Source organism: Cucurbita pepo, chromosome LG03 (assembly GCF_002806865.2).
Source record: "Cucurbita pepo subsp. pepo cultivar mu-cu-16 chromosome LG03, ASM280686v2, whole genome shotgun sequence".
Taxonomy (NCBI): Eukaryota; Viridiplantae; Streptophyta; class Magnoliopsida; order Cucurbitales; family Cucurbitaceae; genus Cucurbita; species Cucurbita pepo.
The window spans coordinates 2882662-2906029 of NC_036640.1; the positions used below are offsets into that span (position 1 = coordinate 2882662).

Below are 23368 nucleotides of genomic sequence, written 5' to 3' on the forward strand. Positions count from 1 at the left end.
CAGATTTTTTTTTTTTTTTTTGTTTAATAGAATTTTGTTGAATCATCATGCCTCCGTTCAGCTTAGTCAAATCCTTGTAATTTGTTCGATTAAATTGAAGTTGCTTAGGTTAGATTGTTTAAGAAGCTTTTTAATGGTTGTTTCTAGGTTGAATCAACCGAACAAACTCAAGTTAATTGATTTCTAAAAAAATATTTTGATATATAAAGCTATTATATCACCTGCCTGTACTCGTTTTTGAGTTTTTATCCTTCAATGATTTTTGGAAGTAATATGGCTATGTTCCTGTTTTTCTTTGTGCATAATAAAATTTTAGGGTAAATAACTAGAACAATCTGATATCAATCTAATACTACTGAAGGATTAGAGATTGAATTCAGTTTTGTTACATTATAAGGGTCATTTGATTGAATTGAGTTTGAAGTTGTAATCTTTCATTTTAAAATTTGTATCCTTCAAAAGTTCTTTTTCAAGTCTGCCACTGGGCTCAATGAGACGAGTTATAACTCTTAGTTTGTTCTTGTTGAGTGATTTAACACTATGGTCTGGACAAGTCGCGCCAGACGTGATTTAACATCGGCCTCATGGCCATATCGTCCATGACCAAAAAAATTCGTTTATGGGAAAATTTTGTTTTAGTGCTTAATGATGATTTAAAACTAGTCTGCCACTGGGCTTATGATTTACCTGCCAATGCTATTGATGGGTTAAAATTTCAAATATTATTGTAATGATTTTTAGCTTACTACAAGTGTTCTTAGGGCTGTACAACACTATTTTTGTGTGTACTAGTTCTACATCATGGTTGGATACTTTTTAGCCAGGTTTGTGCATTTCATTGCTGAGTTTGGGGGCTTTTTTACCTGCTTGATTTTGTTGCTTGGTTCGGGCATTCTCATGGTTGAGTTTGAGCACTCTTGTAGTTCGTTATTGAGTGGTTTGTTGCAATTTTGTGGGGATGTTATGGGGTTGATTCATGAACAATTAAATATAGTTTGACGAGTATTTTACTTAATTCAAGACGGGTTCCTAGTGTATTAATGCTGATTTTTATCTTGACATAGATGCTCAATCCGTCCTCCTATCCAACGCCTTTTATCATCTAAGGAAAAGGTTGCATTCATGTTCTTGAAAGTCTTCTTTACCTTATGCTTCAAACTTCATCACAATATATGATGCTCTTCCAATGTCATGTTTTCATCTGGCTCGACCGGGCTGGCTATCCCTTTATTCTTGTTAGTTTCTGCGAGTACACTTCTTCTAGCATCCAAGCCCTTTGATTGTGTTTCCTTAACTCTTAGCAAACTTTGGAATATAGACTGCATTTAGCAGCATGGTCTGGACAAGCAGAGGTTATAGATTATCTATGCAAGAACAAGGCCGATGTTGGTGCTGCTGCCATGGATGATATGGCCGCAATACATTTTGCATCTCAGAAGGGACATTTAGAAGTTGTTCGTACTTTGATCTCACATGGTGGATCGATAAAAGCTTCTACTCGAAAGGGTATGACCCCACTGCACTATGCTGTGCAAGGTTCCCATTTGGAGCTTGTTAAGTACTTGGCAAAGAAAGGTGCAAGTTTGAGTACTAAAACGAAGGCAGGACAAACCCCTCTTGATTTGGCTAGCAACGAGGAAATCCGCTTGTTCTTGGAAGAGCATGAAAAATCATCTAAGAAAGAAGAGCTAAAAGAAAAAGGGAAAGCCGGGACAACTCAACCGCAGCCAACTGCGTCGGTAGAAGATGGGGCACCCACCGCAAAGGCGAACGAAACTGGAAATGAAGACGATTCAGGGGTTGAGCAGTCAAAGAGGCCAAGCGATGAAGAAAACCAGGGGATCGAGCAGTCAAAGAGGAAGAGTGATGAGGCTGTTGGGGAGGAAGCCTTGTCAAAACCAAAGAAGGCGAAAGTTGCCCTTGGCCATCTTCTAACATCGGATGACACACAAGAGGACGATGAAAACTCATGAAAGTGGTGTCGAGTGGGTCGTGTAACCAGGCAGGCATCGTTTATATTCACTTCTCGAGATGTGTATTGTCAATTCTATAATTTTAGGCATAGACCATACACGTTTGAAAGTAACATAGTTTTGTTTTAGTATTTGTATCTTCCTAGTTTAAGCTTCACATCAAAGGGTTGATAGATAGCTATCTCTAACCCTTCTCTGCCTTAATGTTTCTGTAGTTGAATGTGGACAAAAATTATACTTCGGTCTATAAGGATTGAGTTCGAATGAAAAGGAAAGAAAGAATAAGATAGGTTTGTTTGTTAGTTTATTCTTATTATAAATAATGTATTTAAAAATACTATAAAATATATGGATATTTGATTGTTATTTTATTCCTATTTATGTTAAGAAATAATATAAAATATATGAATATTTGTTTGCTCATTTATTATAAAATATTGATTTTTTTTAAAAAAAAATGATATTTGTTTTCTTAAATAGAAATTTAATAAAATAATATAAAAGAAACTAAATAAAATAATATAAAAAAAGTATATATACTGTGAGAGTTGAATTTAAGAGAGATGTATATTATTTAAGAGAGATGTATATTATTGAATTTATGCTTAAATTTTTTTAGTTAAAAAAAATACCAAGAGAGGAGATTCGAATCTCTGACATTTTGATTTGATGACCTAAATTTATTGATTTAGTATTAGAACGACAAAGCAAAGAAAGAAAGAGTTTTCATGAATTCGATTCAAGATAGATACGGTAATAGTGTTCCAAACTAAGATTCATACCTAAACAACACAATTTTTATACTAATAATTTGGTTGATTAATTTATAAATTTCGTGTCTAAATTGTTTAGTTAATTTTAAAAAGTGACTATTAGATTCCTAAATCTTTCAACTTTGTGTCAAGGTCATTGAATTTTATAATCGATAGTTAATGATATTAATAATTCATTGGGCACAAAATTGAAAGTTTTAAGTTTGAAGACCTATCGAAACAATAAAAAATCCGAACAATTGTTTAAAAACCAAATAAAAACTATATACTAAACCAATAATTTAATAAGTAGACTTTGTACGGATAGTCAAAAACTTGGGAAATTTATTAAGATTGAAGGCTTTTCCTTCATGCATATACAGAACAGGAAAACCGCATATGCCTTAAAAGAGGCAATATGCGCCTAAATGATTGGTTTCTAAACTCATCCATCATTCATTATTCTCAACACAATCTAAAACCCAACAATAATAGGGGCCAAATTTGATGAACCACATGACACAGCACACAAAACCACTCTCAGCTGTTCAACACTCCCAGCTGAACAAGCCATGAAACTGCAAAAACAAACATGGCAACATAATAATTTACAGGGAAAGTTCTTTCCAACAACATAAAAAAGAATGTGCCACGATGATATAGGTCGATCGATTCGAATGTAATGTACAAAAGAATAGGGGGTGGGGGGAGGAATGAACATTTTTATCTTCTATACTCACTGATATTTGCAGGTTGCATAGCAAAACTCAAACCGTGCTCAAAAGAAAGTAAACGACGCATAGTTTACCCATTCTATATATATATATATATATATATATATATATATATATATATGATATAATCTCTACCTGTAGATAATAAAGAATATAAGGAATGATATCTAGACTCAATATTCACAAAACTGGCTTCTCCGGACTCCATGCATCCCATTGCCTGACCATTGCTGGCTAACTGGTCCACTAGGATTAGAATTCAAGCGGTTCCAACTTTTGGGAGCATTATTATTATGTTCATCAGCAAAATTTACTCTCTTCCTTCCTCCTCCCCTCCTGTTTCTCCACCCATTTTCCTTTTGATACCCATCACCATGAAATCTCGAACCCTTGAACGTCGAAGAATGGTACCAATTTCCACCCATGTTCTTGCAGTTTGCATCCCCTGTTCTCCATATCTGATTTGTGAACCTGTTGTCTGATTTATTGTGATTGTAATCGTTATTGTAACAGAAATTGTATTTGTAATTGTAATTTTGATTCTGATTCTGGTTCTGGTTCTGATTCTGATTAGTCCCCCAATCATTCCAACCAACTGAATTATTCAAATACTCGTCTCTCAAAGCTCCATTGTTCTTGGAAGCATAATTCACCTCCCAAGAGTTTTGTCCATCGTCCACCTTCTGATCACAATTACCATTCTCTGCTTCCGGTTTCTGAATATCAAGGTCGCCCCATCCGGTGCTATATGACTGATACAAGCCAAAAATGTGACAAACTTTCCCAGTCACTCCACCTTCCTCCTCAACAACTGGGGAGATTTGTTCGTTTTCAAGGTCTAACATCAGATCAGGGTCAACGTCGCAATTCCAATCGATCTCATCGATAAAAACGTCAGGATCAGGCAATGATATATTGCAAGGCAGGCCATTGATTTTTGCCCAGAACCTACTCTTTGCATTGTGAAATGCTTCTTCGCATGCCGTGTCGTTCCATTTAACCACGTTTTCATAGAGGAACATACACTTCTTTGCATCCAACAGCTTCCTCCATGGAATCAACCCAACAGAAGAACAAAACTTCTTTTCCCACGATGGCACGTCGGAGTGCCGATTACCTGTAACAAACAAGTAAATACAAGCCCCCAAATAGCCATTAGACAACAAATTCATTCGCCAGAAGGAAGGGAAATGCATACTTCCAAAATCAAATACCCAAAAGAAGCAAAAACACAAAACTAAGGTCGCTTCCAAAGATGAAAGACGAAATTGATATACAATACAGCCAAAGATGAATCTACTGCGTAGCTTACAGTACAAACATGCCTAACAAACGTAAACAGATATCAGAATTTGCTATAAAGCAACAACAGGTCCAAAGGAAAACTTAGAGAAAATAGATTAGTTATTGTTGGAAATAAAAATTGGAGAAAGGCAAAATAAAACACTAAACGCAGCCAATATTCCGCAGAACGATCACTCAATATCAAAGAACCATCAAGAATGGAAGTATTCAAGAAAAAAAAAAACGAATCATCAACATATAGAAACCAGCCAATATTCCGCAGAACGATCATTCATTATCAAAGAACCATCAAGAACGGAAGTATTCAAAAAAAAAAAAAAAAAAAAAAAAAAAAAAAAAAAAAAAAAAAAAAAAAANAGCATCAAACTCAGCGAAATACAAAATATAAATGTATCTCGAATCGATCACCCAAAACGTGGAAAATTCACGAAGAACTTCTTTCTTTACGTAACTAAATGAAACGAAAACCGCAGCTCGTGCAGATCGCAACCGACATTAATCGCAAGAAACAGAGAAACAGAAACAAAAAAAAAAAAAAAAAAAAAATAGCAAAATCGAAGAATTGCAACATGAAATTATTAGGATTAAACGAAACGCATTTTACCTAGGGAGGGATTTCTCGTCGCCTTGAGTTCTTGGTGACGATTTTCACAACTCTGTTTTCTCCAACTCCCCATACGATTGAAATTCAAAACGCAAAAACGCCGAAGAAGAAGAAGAAGAACTGATGCGATTTTCGAAACCTAAACAGAAAAATAACCGACATAGAAACAAGGCGCGGATTCTGAGATACAGAAAAAGAGAATTAATAATAAGAACACAGAGATTGAATCAAATCTTGGGTGAGAGAAACTCTAAATAAATAAAAAAATAAAAAAATTAAAAAATAAAAGATAAAATAAGGGAAGAATTTGGATTGGCCGAGGAATATCAGAATCTAGAGGACTTCCAAAATTCACACCTAATTATTATTAATTTAATTAAATATTCATCCCTTACCTTACGCAAAAAGTCTCTTCACTTCTTCCTTTTTATCTTTCGGTCCCTTCTTTTTCATTATATTCACATTTTATGCATGCCAAAATTTATCCTCCAGTCCCTCATCTATTTATTAATTCTCAATTCATCCTTCAAATTTTAAATTTTAATTTCTCCTCCAGTCCCTCATCTATTAACTAATTCTCATTTTCACCTTTAAATTTTTAATTTTTAATTTTTTTTTTAAATTATGTTTAAAATTGTAAAATAAATTCTCAAATCTTAAAATTATAATTGATTTAGGAGTAATTTTGGAACGAATATTTTATCCTTATTTTTAATCATTCAAAATTCAAAATCATTTTAAAATTTAGTTTTATAATAAAATCATTAATTAACTAAAATATTAATTGTATTAATAATATATATATATATATATATATATATATATATTTAAAAGGACTAGATTGAAAATTGATAATATATTTGGGGTAAAGTTGAAATTTAAAATAATTAGAAATAAAATAGAGAAATATTATAAAGAGTAGGGACGGATGGATAAATTTATAATTATTAGAAACGGGTACTTGACTTGACTTTAACTTTGTCATTGCTGGTTTTTTCTTCACGTGCCTTGCACGAGCTTTTTTTTTTTTTTTTTTTTTNATTATTGATTTAAATATACATTTAATTCATTTTTACAAATAAAAATTTATTAAAGGAACGAATTATTTGTTTTCTAAATTATTAATAAATTAGATAGCATAATTAATTAGTAGAGTTATTTTTTAATAATTGTAATTACCTTATTAATTACCTTATTTATTAGTATATCATAATTTTACAGCATTATTAATTAATTCAAATGTAATATTATTTGATAAATGTTATATTACATCTTTTTTGAATTATTTTTCATTATTTTATAAATAATTTATCATAATCCTATAAAGTTTACCACGTGGCAGTATTTGATTGGTTAAAATATAACTTATACAACTAATTCTTTGGTTATTGTATTAATTATTTAAAATGAAAATTTATATAATCTTATTAAAAAATTATTTATTTGGGAGTAATTATTAAAATTGACGTTAAATTAAAAATTATTTAAATAAGTTAAGTAAATAAAAATAAAATATAAAAGTATTTATTTTATATAAAATTGTGATGAATTATCAAATAGTTTATTCCCAGATTAGTGTTTAAATGATGATTAGTCCCCTAAGATGAAGGAGATTAGTTAATGAGGTTCATAGAATAACAAGAACATATGAGATTTCTATTTTTAAGTTGGTTGTGATGTTGAAAGCGATCGCCATTTTCGTCGCAGTTTTTTTCTGTGAGGACACTAATTTGTTGCCTCCCATTTTCTTACAAATGGAGCTTCCAGCGTTCGGGCATTCCACTCTGGATCCGACCTTTTTTTTTTTTCTTGTCGGCCTCAACTCGCCCTCCTCTGTGTATGTGACTTCCTCTGTCTAATCGCCGCCGCTCATAGGACAACAAGGCCTTCTATTCTTCCTTGTTGGGTATGTTATGTTTTGCATTTGTAATTTTTCATCGATTTTTTTGTGTTTTTTCTTTTCGATTTATCATCGGTTAGGTTTTTGTTGGATAGATTGTTTGTTTGATGGAGTTGAATCATGAATCTGTGAATATTATGGTGGTTGCAGGCCTATTGAATTAAATAATTTGGCGTTTGCTTTGGAAATTTTGAAAGTGGGCTTGTTGTTGTTATAGAATCAAAGGAAAAGTAAATAAATAAATAAATATGGGGAGCTGTGTATCAACTCATGCTAAAATAGTGCCGACAACCAAGAGACATCATCGTCGACAGTCGAGAAAGTCGAAGGGAAGATTGGGGAATTCCATGGTTGAGGGAGTGAAGAAACGACATAGCAATGCAGGAGGCGGTGTGGTCACTGATTATGCTGTGAGTGAATTTGTTCATATGGATTTTGAACATGGCGCCACCACCACTTGTCGGAGATCTGAAGTTACCAACTCCACTTTCCACCTCACCCAATTGCAATGGCAGCACAGCCAGTTTGATGCTAATGGTATCCATTCAATTATTCTAATTCTAAAACATGAACTCAAATGCTGTGGCGGTGATCTAAAACATGAACTGAAATCTCGAACAATGCTATACTCATTTCGAGTCTCAATTCGTGTCGTGTTGTCTGAAGTTATTGATGTGTGTGTGCTTACAGGGATTTGCCAAGAGGAGTTGTGGTATGATTCTATGAGCTTAGTGGATCAGTCTGATTCAGATGATGACTTCAGTAGCGTAATTGGGGGTAATGGTAAGCTAACTATGAGTATCATTGGAACAATATTTTGCCCTTTAAACGTGCATTTCCCTGACTCTAATATTCCTGCAGAAGGGTTTCCAACAGTGCCAACAACTGGCCAAGTGGTTCAGTATGAAAGATCAGCATGTTTTGTGGACAACAAGTGCAAATATGAAGAGTTTTGTGAGAGTTACTTGAAAATAGATGGAGGAGGAAAGCCAACAAAGTTCATAGGAAAGGAGAACTTTGAAGAATCAAGCACCTATGCCATCGTGAGCGCTCCTGGCTGTGGCCTTTCTTGCTTGGCCAAGGCTGAAGCCTGTGGGAAAAAGAAGACATTGTTGGATCATTCCTGTGGAAGCTTCAAAGGCCTCAAAGTTGATGGACCAAGCCATGAAGACAACAACTCTAGCTTGAGAAAGTTGGTGTCAGCTGCTAGCTTCAATGAGAAGATCCTGAACTCGCAGCCACCTCAGAAGATGCAGTCTGCTGTCTTTCGGCTTTCGTTTAGGCGGCGGTCGTGTGATGTTGGTGAACCCAACGAGCCCAACGAGCACTGTACGTATACACTCCATTTGGACAGCACTTTTCAAAATTTTCAATGGGTTTGGTCCTTACAAAAGTTTTGTGCTCACAAATTTAGGTGAGTCTAAGAAGTACTTATACCGTCCAAGAGCTGGGCATATCATTCCACGGTTCAAAGGAGATAAGCCAACTCCTGGATGTTGGTGTGAGATACCACCATCAACTTTTAAGCTCCGTGGTCCTAACTATTTCAAGTATGTTCTAGCTGCATTGCTTGGTTTTTCTACAAAAACAAGAACTTGATCCATTTGCTTCGATTAACAGAGATAGGATAAAGTCCCCTGCTTCAAACTTTAGTCCATATGTACCGATCGGAGTCGACTTGTTCATATGTCCTAGAAAGATAAACCACATTGCACAGCACCTCGAGCTTCCAAGCATTGAAGCTAGCACCACAGATGTGCCTCCGTTGCTCATTGTTAATATTCAGGTACTCATTCTTCCTTATCACTCGCATATTGCGATATTGATATTGGTTAGAAATCATGAACCTCCACAATGGTATGATATTGTCCACCTTGAGCATAAGCTCCTGTGGCTATGCTTTTGGTTTCCCCAAAAAACCTCCCCAAAAAACCTCGTACTAATGGAGATGTATTTCTTACTTATCAACCCTTTAATTAGCCGATGTGGGACTCTCTCCCAACAAGCCTCCACATTATCTAGCTCGAGATCTTGGAAGCTTTTTTAATGGCTTTTTTGTGTGGCAGCTGCCTACTTATCCAGCTGCAATGTTCCTTGGTGATAGTGATGGGGAAGGGATGAGTCTTGTTTTGTATTTCAAAGTTTCTGATAATTTCAACGAGGGCATCTCCAATCATTATAAGGAGAATATCAAGGTAGTTTCTTCTACTGTTGAGCGTAAAGATTCATCCAGCGGTTATTACGAGACTGATATTTGCACATTCGTGTCGTAGAAATTTATCGACGACGAGATGGAACGGAGCAGAGGATTTGCAAAAGATTCTGTTTTTCCATTTAGAGAGAGGCTAAAGATCATGGCAGGACTTGTTAACCCTGAGGATCTCCAACTAAGTTCCACAGAAAAGAAGCTTGTAAATGCATACAATGAGAAGCCTGTCCTCTCACGCCCTCAGCACAATTTCTTCACGGTAAAACATCATAACCCTTTTCGAGTTTCTCAAGATTTATATCTACCTAAACTTTCAATTTATTGTTCGTAACCTTTCTTTGATGTAAAGGGTTCAAATTACTTTGAGATCGATTTGGATATTCATCGCTTTAGCTACATATCAAGAAAGGGGCTTGATTCATTCCGAGACCGTCTAAGGAACGGAATAATCGATCTCGGTTTAACGATCCAGGTAAAAGAATCTCCTTTGTTTTGGGATTTTGATGAAGAAAAATCGATAGACATAATGAATATATTTGTTTGTGGTATGAACAATGATCAGGCACAGAAGCCAGAGGAATTGCCTGAGCAAGTGCTGTGCTGTTTAAGGTTGAACAAGGTTGATTTTGTGGATCAAGGACAGCTCCCAACATTAGTTACCATTGAGGAGGAGGATTGATTGAGATTGATGAGCCATTTGCCAAACTGTATTTGTAAATTTTTGGGGGAAATATATAATCAAATCTCTTTTCTTCCAATTTTATTCCCCAACGATCTTTGTTCTTCGTTTTCTTATTGACCTCTCATTCTTTCCTTTGTTATTTCTATCAATTATAACTCCTGTGCGTATGTGTATTGATCTTTATCTTAATAAATTTAAACCATAATTTATAATTATTCTTTCGAGTGAAAAGGTAACTATTTGAATCGAGTTTGAGAAGAAATACTTTCCTAATGCCCTAAACAAGCTCAAAGCTGTATAAATCATCTATTGTCATACTTGAGCAGCTAATACTTGCTTATAAAGTTATAAAGAACCATCGAGTTTTTACACTCCATAAAGGATGGTAACCCCTTGTTTATGGTCTTTTTCTAAAAGTTAATATAATGATAACGTGAGGTTTGGGATTCTGAGATCTCACATTGCACATTGAGAAGTTGACCGTGATACGTAATGGGTCATGGGTCAAAGAGGACGATATCTGTTAGTAATGGGTTTGAGCTATTACAATGGTTATACTGTAATGGGGGGTGGTGATATGTCATGGGCCAGGACGATATCTGTTAGTAATGGGTTTGAGCTATTACAATGGTTGTACTGTAATGGGGGGTGGTGATATGTCATGGGCCAAAGAGGACGATATCTGTTAGTAATGGGCTTGAGCTATTACAATGGTTGTGCTCCAATGGGTAGGTAGATTGTGAGATCCTAGGGCTTGGGCTATTACAATGGTTGTGCTCTAGTGGGTGGGTGAACTGTGAGATGTCATAGCTTGGCTTTTATAATTGGTGGATTGTGAGATCCCATATCATATGAAGAGAGGAACAAAGCTTTCGGTCCCAGGTGGATTGTGAGATCCCACATTACAAAGATTGGGGAACGAAACTTTCTAAGAGTGTGGAAACAACATGTACTAGTAGTAGATTTAGACTGTTACAGATCATGGTTATACTTAAATACGTTCGAAGACATATAAACACCCTAGTTGTCAAGAGGTATTCATCTCCAAAATGAGACATATAAACACCCTAGTTGTCAAGAGGTATTCATCTCCAAAATGAGACCACAAAAGGTACCACCGGATTAGAGAGTTCTCCACCAGTTGGGGACGAGCTGAGCCGACTAAACTTAGAACATAATGATATAAAAGGTGAATTGAGGAAGGAGTCTTATATCTATGAAATCGAGAACTAAAATTAAACAAATCTAACCCAACCCAAACCCAAACCAAACAAAAGTGTAGTAAGTTGAATGTGAACTCAGTAAGAGTGGTCTCTACCAGAATCGGCAGAAAGCTTCCCGGAGAGCGGCGATGGCGAAAACAGCGGTTAAGACAAATGGGGTATGGGCGATGTAGGAAGATCTCAGAGCACTGCTCGTAGCGTTGAAGGGGGAGGCCGAGGGCGGCGGAGGCAGGTGCCGGACATGGATAGCGAGCTTCATGCCTCCATAGCAAAACCCTTTACCGCTAATGAAGTAATAAGGTCTAGTGACATTCAAATGAACCACATCTCTTCCAGCTCCGGTGGTGAAATTATGGAGTGGCTGATCGGAATTGCAATTCTCATACTCTGTTTTGTTCACCTCCAACACATTCATTTGGTTCCTGTCGTACACAAAAACTAACACAAACAACCGCCAAATTACCCACAAACCAACTCATTAGCTACACAAATCCGCATCAGATCTATAAATTGAAGTGCTTACAGAGCCAGTCATCGTAATAGAAGTGTTTTCCCTCAGCCCACATAGTGTAGTTCACATTGGTCGTCCAACCCATCTTGCCACCGACAGTCCACCGCGTCGCCGAAACTTCCGGCATTGCCGTCAGCATAACTGCCGCCGCCGCCGCAGCCACCAGCAGCCAAACGCCGCCGACCCTTGTTCTTAGAACCTGCATAGCTCTGTATTTCAGTGTGTGCATCCATGACTGAGGAGTGATGCTTATAAAGATTAAAGAAGAGGTTGGTTTATAGATCCACAACTTCCATTACTTCTTTAATTCAACTCAACTACTGGGTTAGTACAAATTATTAAACCCCAATTTTTTTTTTTTAATACAAATTTATTTTTCAACGTATATTCAATCCCAAAATATTTAATAAGCTGTTTTAAAATTTTGAAAATGTGTAATTAATTTATAAATTTAGAATTTTGAGATTAATTGAAGTTATTTTTATTTTTGTATAGTATTGTGTGGGTCTTTTTTTTAAAGTTAAAAGGATATTTATGTTACTTTTGAACTCGAAAATTGAGGGCACTTATTTTTATAAATAAAATTGAAATAGTGGAGACCACTGATTCGACCCATAATCTAACAGTCAAATTATTAGTCCTTTTACACAATTATGTAGGACAATGGTCCTAACTTTTACAAAATTAGGGTTTTCTTTTGTAATTTATGTTCAAACATGTTATTCAACCTTCAGACCCATTTCTGTCAACCTTTTGAAGAAAAAGTCCAAATTTTTGGATTTACAAAACATTGAAAACTTAAAATCATTTACAATGTAAGATCAAGCGAGCAATTTTCAACCTTCTACTCTTTATACTAAAAATATTCTTGACACAATTCAAATCAATAAACTAGAATATTCTCACTGTCTTTTAATCGTCTAGAATGTGTTAGACAAACACGACTCTCGACAATGATATGATATTGTCCACTTTGAGCGTATGCTCTCGTGGCTTTGCTTTGAGCTTCCAGAAAAGGCCTCACACCAATGGTGAGAGTATTCCTTGATCATAAATCCATAATCATTCTCTAAATTAGTCGACATGAGACTTTCATCATCCAACAAAATGAACTCACAATATAAAGAGTTGATGAATTGAAATGAATTTTAAAGAACATAAGCTTTTCAAACTCGTGGTAAATTAATTCATTACCAGTTTTAGTAAAAAAAAATCAACACAACACGAATAAAAGATTTCATTCTAATTGGTCGATTCATTCACTAGACGAGGCAATCACTTGTTTTTCTTGTATTAGTGAGTGTCTACGCCTCAACCAACTCACAAGACAATCACTTGAACCTCCAACATTTGATTGTCAAAGAAACTCCTAACATATTAAATCCTAAGTATACGTCCAAAAGAAATATTCATGCTCTCCTTTCAAATGGGCAACTCTAATCTTGTGTGTGTGTGTTTGGTTATTAGAGTTGGTGAAATGAAATTGCAAACATAATGATAACCAAAATATGAACCCAAATTTTCACTTCAGGTTGCAGACTCAAGTTTATACATAGCAAATCAATATGAGAGAATGTGCATCTACACTACATAATGTTTACTCTCAATATAGACATTAAATTACCAAGTAATCCATACATCCCTCATACTTCAAATTTTACAACTAACATTAGCGGATAACAAAAATTTACCACTGAATAATCCTCATCCCTATCTCCATCTTTACGCAGTGAGATAGAAAATTACCTCAGAGATAATAATCTCCCGGTGGGGAATGGTTAAAAATGGAGTAGCACTTGGAAACAAATCAAGAAATGTATTTTTCTTGCTGCTCTTGAAGAAGCCTTGCCGAAGACTTGGCATCCAGATAGAGAGCGCAAACTTCTTCGAGATCTCCCTGTGGATGTAAAGCAACCAAAACAGATAAATGGAGCTTCGTTGTTTGGATCAACTTTCTAAGAGCTTAAACATAATTTTTTTTACACTTCAAAATATATATATTTTTTAACACTTCGAAAGTTCAATTCGAACATGTCCATAACGTCCCATCAACTAAAGAAACAAGAGTTGGACATCTATACCTTGCATATGCTGTCTCGACCATTCATTTTTGCCACAACGCTAGCAGGCGATAGCAATTGAACTGCATGTCTACAGAACCAACAAAAGGTTTCAGTCTTTTTAGGATATATGTTTGCAACCGATTTGGCATTATCTTAAGAACTTTTGTGTTGCTCAAAAGAACTAACTTCCCACTCAAAATCATTACTTCTAGTAGTTTATAAACGCTTATAAAAGAATCAAAAAGGCAATCAAGTGTTGCAGAGATCTTTTGACCTATGTGAACTTAAAGTAAGCACTTGAAAGCAAGTGATGTTATTATGTGCTTTTTACTAGAACGCTTATAATCAAATTACCTCTATTAAACTTGGTTTAAAAGCATTCCAAACACAAATCTATCGTATGGTACCTTAACGACGTTCTCTGACCTATCTCCCCAAGGAAAGCTAAGCTTTCTTCATCTACAACCAATTCTTCCACCTGTGCCCGAATGGCTAATATCTTGACAAAGTATCAGTGATAGCATTGTCAGTGGTTTGGCACCTTCATACAAGACAAAATATTTAAATTTCAACAAAAGAATGCAAGCTGACCTGAATCATCTCAGCAGGGCCATAAGTTTGTGTTCGGATGATCACCAACCGGTCAAGCAAATCGACAGGTATTCCATGAGGACTATTCATATCAGTCCCTCTGAAAGAAAGGATTTGTTCAGCAATAATTTTTTAACATCTGGAAAGATGTGTTTTCGTTTACAGTAATTAGTAATAGCTACATCATGGTCAAAGATGTCGTTTATTTAAGATTTAGCAATGATGAAAAATTACACAAGCAACCTATCAATAATTTTCCTTTTTTTTTATGAATTCCACACAAAAAATAGAGGAAACATTTAAAACATGAAAAAGGTGCAAGAATGAGCAATTTGAAAGACAATCTACTAGGGGCAAGGCTTCCTACCGCACATTGCAGATTCCTCTGTTTGTTGCAAAGATCACTATTGGGGAGAGTGAGCTCTCTAAAGCTCGATTTAAGTATGAAAAGCACTCCATATCCAACATATGCACCTGGAAATTTTACTTACTTCATAAACAAGCTAAAAGTTTTGAGTACAGAGAATGATGAAAGAGCTGAAAGTGTAGAAATAACCTCATCAATGAATAGAACTCCCGGGACTAGCTCTGCTATACCTTCATCAATATATCGGTTAACCACCTGTCATTAAAATAAACCCCAAATAATTTTACTTCTATTTCTTGAGTTTACAAATTCCAAACTATTGAAATAGAATACCCTCCAGTAAGATCGAAAAATGTCATGAAATTTAGAACAGTTTTGGAAGAATGTTCTCGTGTAGAATATGAAATATGGCAACAATACAGGGCTCAAGTTACTATTGAGAACATGCAAAATAAAAATAAATGAAAACAATTAACTCACATTCCCATTCAAGTACGACAATACTGTCCACAAGTCAAGGAATCACCAAGAATGTATGTAACTCAGAAAAAGATCTTTCAAACAGAAAGAACTACCTTATTTATTTCTTGCCGCAACTTGTCTGTGATTTCCGTTTTCCTTGGCTTCATCATCTGACCCATTAGAGATAGTATATCCTGTCCACCTTGAGGCCGTGCATTGGCAGCATCTAGATCGTGAAGAGTCACATCCTGTCAGGCAGAAAGGAATAAATTAATACAAGAACTGTCGCTGTTTCAATAAATGCATGTCCAAAAGCATGAACAAAAATGTAGGCAATAAGATTGCTTCCGAATCAGAATGCAGGGAAAGAGTTTTTTGTCTACAGATCCCCAAATTTCAGAATGTTACGCCATAAAGATTAAAAACTTGCGCTATTAAAAACACGCATACACATGGATGCACATTCCAATCACTTGTATGAGACATGCTAGGCCCAAAGTTCTTAATGGAGCAAAGCATTTTAGTGCGTAAGCTTCTTGCAGCTTAGTGCAAGATGAAGTAGCGTGAGTCAATTAAGGGCACAAATACAAGAAGTCAAAACAATATCATCAAACGATTGACTTTTTAAAATCATAACAAATAACTAACCTACACTAAACAGTTTCCAGTCAACCAGTATTGGACAAACTTTCAATATAAAAAAATTACAGATATTCTACATGTGTTTTAAATGTGCATGCTGACTTAATAGTTTTCATAAATAAGATTAAAAAAAACCATAAAAGTTTAAATAAGAACATCAGAATTATAGTAAAGAAGACACACATTTTAGGTAGGTTTTCTTAAGCTAGCAAACTAAGGATTTTGGACTGCATAAATTATAATTATGATACTGAGGGAATGCTACACAATAAAGGTACATTTCACAGGGAGACAACCTGGACTATTTCTTTCTTTTTGTGAACCTCCCCTTTAGGAAGTGGAACATATTCTTCAGCTTCAAGATCAAACTCTGTAGCAAAAGCATCACTTCTACCCACCCTTTTCACAGCTCCACTGTTTGCTTCTATATATATAACATCGCCAACAGCTACCTGCAGAATGTGAAGATGAATACTCCCACCATTACAATAAGATCAAACCTCAGGATTACTCAGCATAAAGATGTTTCATTATAACCAAGATTGGTCACTAGTAAAACAGTACAATAAAAGTTGGAATAATGTAAGCAATTCTATTACATATAGGCACACCCCCCCCCCCCCCCCNAAAAGAAAGAGACAGGAAACAATAAATTAGAAAAATGTCACCTTCTCTTTAATCAAGGCATCATAGATGGTCGGATCCAATTTTAGTTGCTTTGTTCCTTTAATAGTCTTTAAACCAATGATAACATGGCTTATGCTTTTACCATAGCCACCGGTCACGCTCTCTGTTTCTTCTGGTGAAAGTTCTGTCACCTAGGAAAGATACATCATATCAACACCACTACAAAATAAAAAGTTTGTAGTACTTATCCACAACAACAATTAAAGATTCATATGGTGTAGGCACTAGGCAATTACCTCTCCCTCATAGACCTCTTTATTTTCCTTGATGCGTAGACCAATAGATCGTCGGAAATTTTCCATCAAAACCTCAGTTTTCTTCACTTCAGATGAGTATACTTCAGACCCAACCATTGGACAAAAGGGAACCTGTCCATGATAATAAAGTAAGTATATTTTCTAAACCAAAAACTGCCAATCTTTTAAAGTCTAACACTGAAATAATTCTTGGGGCCTTTCAAGGAGTGGTGATGGAAGGGAAATCAGAAGGACCTTGCTTCCTAGCTCCTGTGATATTCCAAGTGCAAGTGCAGTCTTTCCGGTACCTGGAGGTCCAGCTAGAAGAAGTGCTCGGCCAGCCATTTTCTTCTGCCGTATCATATCAACAACAAGCCCTGATGCTTCTCTTGCTTCTGATTGACCCACAAAACCTGAAGCTAGTGGCATTGCCTTTCCTGAGGCCTACAGTGGAAAAATAAGAGAGAGTTAGAGAAGACTTGAAGCACAGAGGAGGTAACAACCAAGTCCTGAAGCTCCAAGAGAGGAAACTTAATACAAAAATTGCAAAGAAAGTAAATGTAATATATCAAACACAAGCTAAAACATGGAAGGTAACAATTTTCTATTCGTCTAAAAGTAATTTTAAGACCAAATAACAATGATTATTTACTATTTAGTGTAAAGTTAAAGTGAGATACCTCAAGACCAAGGCCTTTAATGTGAGTGTGAGTGGCTACCCGCTGCTTCTTAGAGGTTGATTGAACCTCTTCTATCTTCATCTTGTCCATTTTGGCTTACAAGGAATCTCTGATGCTCAAAATATAAGGTACCTGAGAATCAGGATATATTTGATAATCTAAGATTACCATGTTGACAAGAAAAAATGGTACAGATAGCTGTGAATAGTTGGATGAGTGGAATGTAGCCAAATTGTAAGTAATTCTAATGATGCCCTTGGTTTTAGTTTTTACCTTTTCTTATTTATATCTATTCTTTCCTATATCTTTCACTTAAGTAAACCAAATCAGCTACTAATAATGTTTAGTATGTGTTAACAGGCAAATGATACAATACTATATGATTAATCTACTCAGTAAGAAAATTAAATCTAGGTTACCAACTTTGAAAACTTACCAATATATAACCTTCATGCAAATCAATCATTGTTTATACGAGTATAATTGAGTTGCAACAGATACTATATGGACTAAATAGATACCACAAACTATAAAAATATATCTGAAACCCTACTAATAGCTGCCAAAATTCTACATCTAACAATGGGGAAAAGACGAGTTTTGACTTTAAGTCAATTAAAAACACTTCCCAAAATTTACGAGTCCGGTTAGTTAAAATCCCCTAAAATATGCTTAAAATGCTAGAAGTAGAAGTACTAAATTAGTGCTTCTTTCACATAACCCCACATTCTTCAAAATCATCCCAAACTCTCCCATTAATCTCAAACCAGAACTTTCACTGAGCCCGACCTGAAACTAAGAAGATTGGGTTGGGCAAGGCTGAGTTTTTGCCCCTCTGGTTTGGAGGATCTCAAAAGCATTAGACAAGCAGCTAACATAAAAATTAAGGGAATACACTAGAAAAAAATACCCATTCAGACACACGCAGCCCCTGTTTGTACACCCTGAATTTGGAAGCTTATTTCTAATCATTCCAAGTGATTAGATGAAAAAAAAAAAAAAAAAAAAGNTGAAGATTTGAACTCCTATCTTGAAAAAATAAATTTTGCTCCAAATAAGTAGGATTTGGCCTCCTGTACGTCAGTTCATATCCATAGATAGTTTCTTCTATGTTTAAGTAACCTCGAAGATATTCAAGCAAACTTCGTGTTAATTTTGTACTTTGTTTGTTCGTGTATTTTGCTGTTTTTTTTTTTTTTCCTTTTCAAAACTGATTATAATGATTTCAATCTTATCAATACAGTTTTTATCCAATAAGTTTTCTTTAGCCAATCAGACTACATACGTGGTGAGTTACTTTTATTCGCTTTCTTCAACTACTAAATCATATTTTTTCTTTCAATTTAGTAATTCGGATAAGAATAGTACATTTTGTTTTTCTTTTTAATTTACTCAACAAAATAAAAGTTTCGCTCCTTCTAACTTTCTTCTTCGTTGGTGAACAGAGTAAATCAACATAAATCAACGAAACAAAATAAATAAAACAAAAAACAAAAACCTAGGGGGTTTGAAAAAATGAGCGGCGGTGCAATCTCACCAACTTCGTGGGTTAGAGGAAGAATCACCGTTTCTGAGAAAAACAAACAGCAGAGATGATAAGTGACTCTGGTTGCTCGGAGAGGCGAGCGAGAGAGGGAGCGGCGGAGAGTTCGTCGAGAGGCTGAGATTACAGCATGCGACGGTAGCCGCTCAGACTGCGTCGGACAGGTGCGAAGGGGGCGGGGTGCAGTGGCGGGTAACGGGAGGGAGGGAGGGTGACTGAAGGTGAAGGAAGAAGTAGGGTTTAGACGAAAAAGAAGGCTGGATCGCTCAAAAAATAACAAAATAGTAAAATAAAGAAAGACAGCTGAAAATATCAAATATATTTAATTATGAAAATACTCCATCTTTAATTAATTCCAATTATATCCCTCCTGTCAAAAAAAAAAAAAAATTAAATAAATAAATAAATTAAATTTTAATTTTATTCTTAAAAAAAACACATGAAATTTTGAGCTCTTTATATACACTATAATAGTCCAAGCTCACTACTAATAGAGATGGTTCGTTTTGGTTCGTTATTTATCATCATCAGCCTTGCGATTTTAAAACAAGTCTATGAGGGAGAAATTTCCATACCCACTTCAACCAATTTGAGATTTCACAATCCACATTCTCGCTAGTACACCGTCCCATATCTAGCTATGATACTAATGGATAAACGAACAACAAAAATTAATTAATTAATTAATGAATATACAACAGAAATGATGAACTGTATTAGCATACACATCAGGGGTACGTGGAACTCGCTTACGTTTAGAATTAAAAAAAATAAAAAAATAAAAAACTAAAAGTTTGTCAATAGTTTGTATTTCTACTTATTTATATAATAATTTATTTTATTCATAATATTTGTATTATTTGGTTAAAACCTATCCTTAATGTGTATTATTATTATTATTATTATTATTATTTTAATTTAAATAATATTATTAGTGAAATTAGGACGATGATAAGTGGGACGTAATTTCCTTTTCTTATATACCGTATTCTCTTCTCTTTGCATTGACAGAAAGTTCAGTCCTTTGATCTCCGGCCTTCGTTTGCTCAACTGTAATGGCGACCTCAAAACCTCAAAGGTCACCGGAGGAGGTTGAAGACATTATTCTTCGTAAGGTCTTCCTTGTCTCTCTCACCGGTTCTTCCGATTCCGATTCTCGGATCGTTTATCTCGAGCAAACCGCCGCCGAACTCCTTAGCGAGAGCAAGCAATTGAGGATTTCAAGAGATGTGATGGAGCGCCTCATAATCGATCGCCTTTCCGGAAATTTCCCATCCGCGGAGCCCCCTTTTCAGTACCTAATCGGTTGCTACCGTCGAGCTCACGACGAGAGTAAGAAAATTGCTTCTATGAAGGATAAGAATTTGCGGTCTGATATTGAAATTGCGCTCAAGCAAGCCAAGAAGTTGGCGATTTCGTATTGTAGGATTCATTTGGGGAATCCTGAATTGTTTTCGGGTGGGGATTTGGGTGCTGAGTCCAACACTTCGCCTTTGCTTCCGTTGGTTTTCTCTGAGATTGGGAGCTCCGTGGATGGATTTGGGTCTACTAGCAGTGTTGGTGGTCTTCAGTGCCCTCCTGGTTTCTTGGAGGAGTTTCTACGTGACTCGGATTTTGATACATTAGACCCTATCCTGAAGGGGTTGTATGAGGATTTAAGGGGTAGTGTCCTTAAAGTTTCGGCTCTTGGGAACTTCCAGCAGCCTTTAAGGGCACTTAGGTTTCTGGTCAGTTTTCCTGTTGGTGCTAAATCTCTTGTAAATCACCCTTGGTGGATTCCCACCGGAAAATATTCCAATGGGCGTGTCATTGAGATGACAAGCATTTTGGGGCATTTCTTCCATGTCAGTGCTCTGCCTGACCATGCCATTTTTAAGAGCCAACCTGATGTTGGGTGAGTGTTAATTGATGTGTTTTGAGGTTTTGTTTATTTGTATACATTGTTTCTGCTCTGACCAGTGAATCTCTTGTTGGGAACTTCAGGCAACAGTGCTTTTCAGAAGCATCCACTCGTAGACCAACTGATTTACTTTCTTCATTCACTACAATTAAAACTGTCATGAATAGCTTATATGATGGCCTCGCGGAAGTTCTTCTCTCCCTTCTTAAGAACACAGAGACCCGTGAAAATGTTCTCGAGTATCTTGCAGAGGTGATAAATAGAAACTCATCAAGGGCTCATATACAGGTACTTTTGTATGAGTTCAGTGATGTCTACTGTACACCACGAGTTTGATTATTATTGTCAACGTGTAGCCATATTCAATATTTTGATTTCAAAAGAATGATTGAATTTCAAGTTCAAAGGTTGATTTATTATTTTTATCTGCTTCTTTGGTGACTGTAGAGGAATATTGATGAATGGTAAAGCCTCTTTTCCACTTTAACAATTGATGCAATGTATTTTCTTTTCGTAGGTTGATCCTCTCTCCTGTGCAAGTTCGGGGATGTTTGTTAATCTCAGTGCCATCATGCTACGTCTCTGTGAGCCATTTCTAGATGCAAACTTGACTAAAAGGGATAAAATTGATCCAAAATATGTATGTTATGGTAACCGCTTGGAGCTAAGGTGAGTGGCTTTTGTTTTCTTGCTGATCTTGTTATTGATAATTGACCCAGTACAATTTTTCTTAAATGTGGTTGTGTAACTGTCAGAGGATTAACTGCTCTACATGCTTCGTCGGAAGAAGTTACTGAGTGGATTAATAATGGTACTCAGTTGAATACTGATAACTCCGGGCAGTTCAGCGACAGTGAAAGTCGCTTGCTGCAATCCCAAGAAGCTTCCAGTTCTGGCAGTAATGCTACTACTGGATCTTCTACTGCAAAGGCAAGATCGAGTAGTGATAAAACTAGGTACCCTTTCATATGTGAGTGCTTCTTTATGACTGCAAGGGTGCTGAATTTGGGCTTGTTAAAAGCATTTTCAGACTTCAAACATTTAGTACAGGTAGCTATACATCATGCATTGGTGGATGAACGAAATGCCACATGCAATTTTCTGATTTTTTTTGGTTAAGAATTTATTTTTATTTGTTTCCTTCATTTATCCTGTGTGATGGACCTTCTCAAATGAAGTAAATTTTTGTCCAGGATATATCTAGGTGTGAAGATACATTGTCCACACTCAAAGCCATGCAAGGACAAGGGCCCGCCCCACAACTTGAAATTGATATAGCTCGCCTTGAGAAGGAAATAGAGTTGTACTCACAGGAAAAGCTTTGTTATGAAGCTCAAATACTGAGGGTATATTTCTGCCTCACTCTTCTCTTCGAATTGTGTTATTGTATGTTTTGTAATTAAACTTTGGAAAAAAATAAAAGTTACATATTTCCCCTCTACTTGGCTAAGTGAATCATTTTAACTTTAAACTTGAATTAGTGGTAAAATTAGTAATTGAAACTAAATTAGAAAATTTCTCAAGAACCAATCAATAAATCATGCGAACTCAACCAAAAAGCTCAACAATTGCTCAAGAATTGTGTTATTGTATGTTTTGTAATTAAATTGTGGAGTGATTCGAATTTCAATCAAGTATTCTTGCCTTGAGATATTTGATCAACAAGGTAGTCTGAATCTTACTTTCCTTGTAACGATTCCTTATCATTTTGGTATCAGAGCTTTCCTTTGGGTTGATTCCTTATCATTTCGTATCACAGTTTTCCCTTGGATTGATTCCTCATCAGAGTCATAAATTGTCTAAAAAATAAAATGTCTAAAAAATGAAACGTGAGTGGTCGAGAGTATCAACTTCACCAACCATTTGAGTATAGGGTTCAATTGGATGAAATGAAAGGTTCAATAAATCGATTCATAGGTTAAAGGAACGAAGATTTTCTATACTTTTCATGCCTAGTAAATTTTTGCTAAGTCCAGTTTTAGGTAGGCGAATGTGGCATTGGAACTTAATGATTGATTGCTCGCTGTAATGATATGAACTTGGAGACGGTTTCTACCATTTTTTACTCATAGAATTTGCTACAAGTTCGAAGCCTCTCATGGGCAGTAGGAAACCAACAAAAATTACTAGTGTTGGCTCACGTTGTTTTAACTTGGAAGCTTTCATTCTTTTTTATCTTTATGATTTTTGAGCTTTTGAGATCTTCATTCTTTTTTTTTTTTTTTTTTTTTTTTTTTTTTTTTTTTTTTTTTTTTTTTTTTTTTTTTTTTTTTTTTTTTTTTTTTTTTTTTTTTTTTTTTTTTT

General features: G+C 35.5%; 6 protein-coding genes across 9 annotated transcripts in view; 3 read left to right on the forward strand and 3 right to left on the reverse strand.

The window, feature by feature from the left end:
- Nucleotides 1–2280, forward strand: part of LOC111790940 (tankyrase-2) — a 2737-nt gene extending 457 nt beyond the window's left edge. The window contains exon 2 of the mRNA XM_023672071.1: nucleotides 1319–2280. Within this exon, the coding sequence (XP_023527839.1) occupies nucleotides 1319–1973 (655 nt within the window). The 3' untranslated portion in view covers nucleotides 1974–2280. The remainder of the gene's footprint in view (nucleotides 1–1318) is intronic.
- A 918-nt stretch (nucleotides 2281–3198) lies between these two features.
- LOC111790939 (uncharacterized protein DDB_G0289917) lies at nucleotides 3199–5640 on the reverse strand. Of its 2 annotated transcripts, XM_023672070.1 has the most exons (3): nucleotides 5369–5640; nucleotides 3595–4576; nucleotides 3199–3303 (listed from the first exon to the last, which is right to left on the reverse strand). In XM_023672070.1, exons 1-2 carry the CDS (start codon nucleotides 5439–5441, stop codon nucleotides 3633–3635), a joined length of 1017 nt encoding a protein of 338 aa, XP_023527838.1. In that variant the 5' UTR covers nucleotides 5442–5640; the 3' UTR covers nucleotides 3199–3303; nucleotides 3595–3632. The 2 variants fall into 2 exon arrangements, with proteins under 2 accessions (XP_023527838.1, XP_023527837.1); XM_023672069.1 differs by having other exon boundaries at nucleotides 3199–4576; nucleotides 5369–5639.
- A 1367-nt stretch (nucleotides 5641–7007) lies between these two features.
- On the forward strand, nucleotides 7008–10240 carry LOC111790075. Of its 2 annotated transcripts, none has more exons than XM_023670872.1 (10): nucleotides 7008–7274; nucleotides 7419–7805; nucleotides 7959–8051; nucleotides 8130–8597; nucleotides 8683–8818; nucleotides 8889–9054; nucleotides 9335–9463; nucleotides 9542–9736; nucleotides 9827–9949; nucleotides 10040–10240. In XM_023670872.1, exons 2-10 carry the CDS (start codon nucleotides 7517–7519, stop codon nucleotides 10154–10156), a joined length of 1716 nt encoding a protein of 571 aa, XP_023526640.1. In that variant the 5' UTR covers nucleotides 7008–7274; nucleotides 7419–7516; the 3' UTR covers nucleotides 10157–10240. The 2 variants fall into 2 exon arrangements, with proteins under 2 accessions (XP_023526640.1, XP_023526641.1); XM_023670873.1 differs by having other exon boundaries at nucleotides 7959–8045.
- Nucleotides 10241–11256: 1016 nt separating this feature from the next.
- On the reverse strand, nucleotides 11257–12113 carry LOC111791191 (lamin-like protein). Its single transcript, XM_023672439.1, has 2 exons — nucleotides 11906–12113; nucleotides 11257–11820 (listed from the first exon to the last, which is right to left on the reverse strand). The coding sequence occupies exons 1-2, from the start codon at nucleotides 12096–12098 to the stop codon at nucleotides 11474–11476; spliced, it is 540 nt and encodes a 179-aa protein (XP_023528207.1). The 5' UTR covers nucleotides 12099–12113; the 3' UTR covers nucleotides 11257–11473.
- Nucleotides 12114–13388: 1275 nt separating this feature from the next.
- On the reverse strand, nucleotides 13389–19425 carry LOC111791286 (ruvB-like protein 1). Of its 2 annotated transcripts, none has more exons than XM_023672565.1 (13): nucleotides 19187–19425; nucleotides 17622–17753; nucleotides 17197–17385; nucleotides 16942–17073; nucleotides 16687–16836; nucleotides 16315–16470; nucleotides 15490–15624; nucleotides 15104–15169; nucleotides 14915–15021; nucleotides 14548–14647; nucleotides 14364–14455; nucleotides 13975–14044; nucleotides 13389–13790 (listed from the first exon to the last, which is right to left on the reverse strand). In XM_023672565.1, the coding sequence occupies exons 2-13, from the start codon at nucleotides 17709–17711 to the stop codon at nucleotides 13701–13703; spliced, it is 1377 nt and encodes a 458-aa protein (XP_023528333.1). In that variant the 5' UTR covers nucleotides 17712–17753; nucleotides 19187–19425; the 3' UTR covers nucleotides 13389–13700. The 2 variants fall into 2 exon arrangements, with proteins under 2 accessions (XP_023528333.1, XP_023528332.1); XM_023672564.1 differs by having other exon boundaries at nucleotides 19159–19425.
- Nucleotides 19426–20146: 721 nt separating this feature from the next.
- Nucleotides 20147–23368, forward strand: part of LOC111790537 (probable ubiquitin conjugation factor E4) — a 7303-nt gene continuing 4081 nt past the window's right edge. The window contains exons 1-5 of the mRNA XM_023671474.1: nucleotides 20147–21058; nucleotides 21148–21352; nucleotides 21582–21733; nucleotides 21820–22114; nucleotides 22258–22410. Of these exons, the coding sequence (XP_023527242.1) occupies nucleotides 20220–21058; nucleotides 21148–21352; nucleotides 21582–21733; nucleotides 21820–22114; nucleotides 22258–22410 (1644 nt within the window). The 5' untranslated portion in view covers nucleotides 20147–20219. The remainder of the gene's footprint in view (nucleotides 21059–21147; nucleotides 21353–21581; nucleotides 21734–21819; nucleotides 22115–22257; nucleotides 22411–23368) is intronic.

What these genes read in the sequence shown, in the direction of transcription:
- LOC111790939 (XM_023672070.1), bottom strand. Translation starts at nt 5,441, where the DNA reads ATGGGGAGTTGGAGAAAACAGAGTTGTGAAAATCGTCACCAAGAACTC. An exon ending in GACGAGAAATCCCTCCCTAG is followed by an intron (nt 4,577 to 5,368) that starts GTAAAATGCGTT and finishes TGTTTGTTACAG; the next exon opens with GTAATCGGCACTCCGACGTG.
- LOC111790075 (XM_023670872.1), top strand. Translation starts at nt 7,517, where the DNA reads ATGGGGAGCTGTGTATCAACTCATGCTAAAATAGTGCCGACAACCAAG. An exon ending in TGCTCATTGTTAATATTCAG is followed by an intron (nt 9,055 to 9,334) that starts GTACTCATTCTT and finishes TTTGTGTGGCAG; the next exon opens with CTGCCTACTTATCCAGCTGC. An exon ending in ATTATAAGGAGAATATCAAG is followed by an intron (nt 9,464 to 9,541) that starts GTAGTTTCTTCT and finishes TTCGTGTCGTAG; the next exon opens with AAATTTATCGACGACGAGAT.
- LOC111791191 (XM_023672439.1), bottom strand. Translation starts at nt 12,098, where the DNA reads ATGCAGGTTCTAAGAACAAGGGTCGGCGGCGTTTGGCTGCTGGTGGCT. An exon ending in CTATTACGATGACTGGCTCT is followed by an intron (nt 11,821 to 11,905) that starts GTAAGCACTTCA and finishes TGTTTGTGTTAG; the next exon opens with TTTTTGTGTACGACAGGAAC.
- LOC111791286 (XM_023672565.1), bottom strand. Translation starts at nt 17,711, where the DNA reads ATGGACAAGATGAAGATAGAAGAGGTTCAATCAACCTCTAAGAAGCAG. An exon ending in AAAAGAAAGAAATAGTCCAG is followed by an intron (nt 15,625 to 16,314) that starts GTTGTCTCCCTG and finishes TCTGCCTGACAG; the next exon opens with GATGTGACTCTTCACGATCT. An exon ending in GTCGAGACAGCATATGCAAG is followed by an intron (nt 13,791 to 13,974) that starts GTATAGATGTCC and finishes TTACATCCACAG; the next exon opens with GGAGATCTCGAAGAAGTTTG.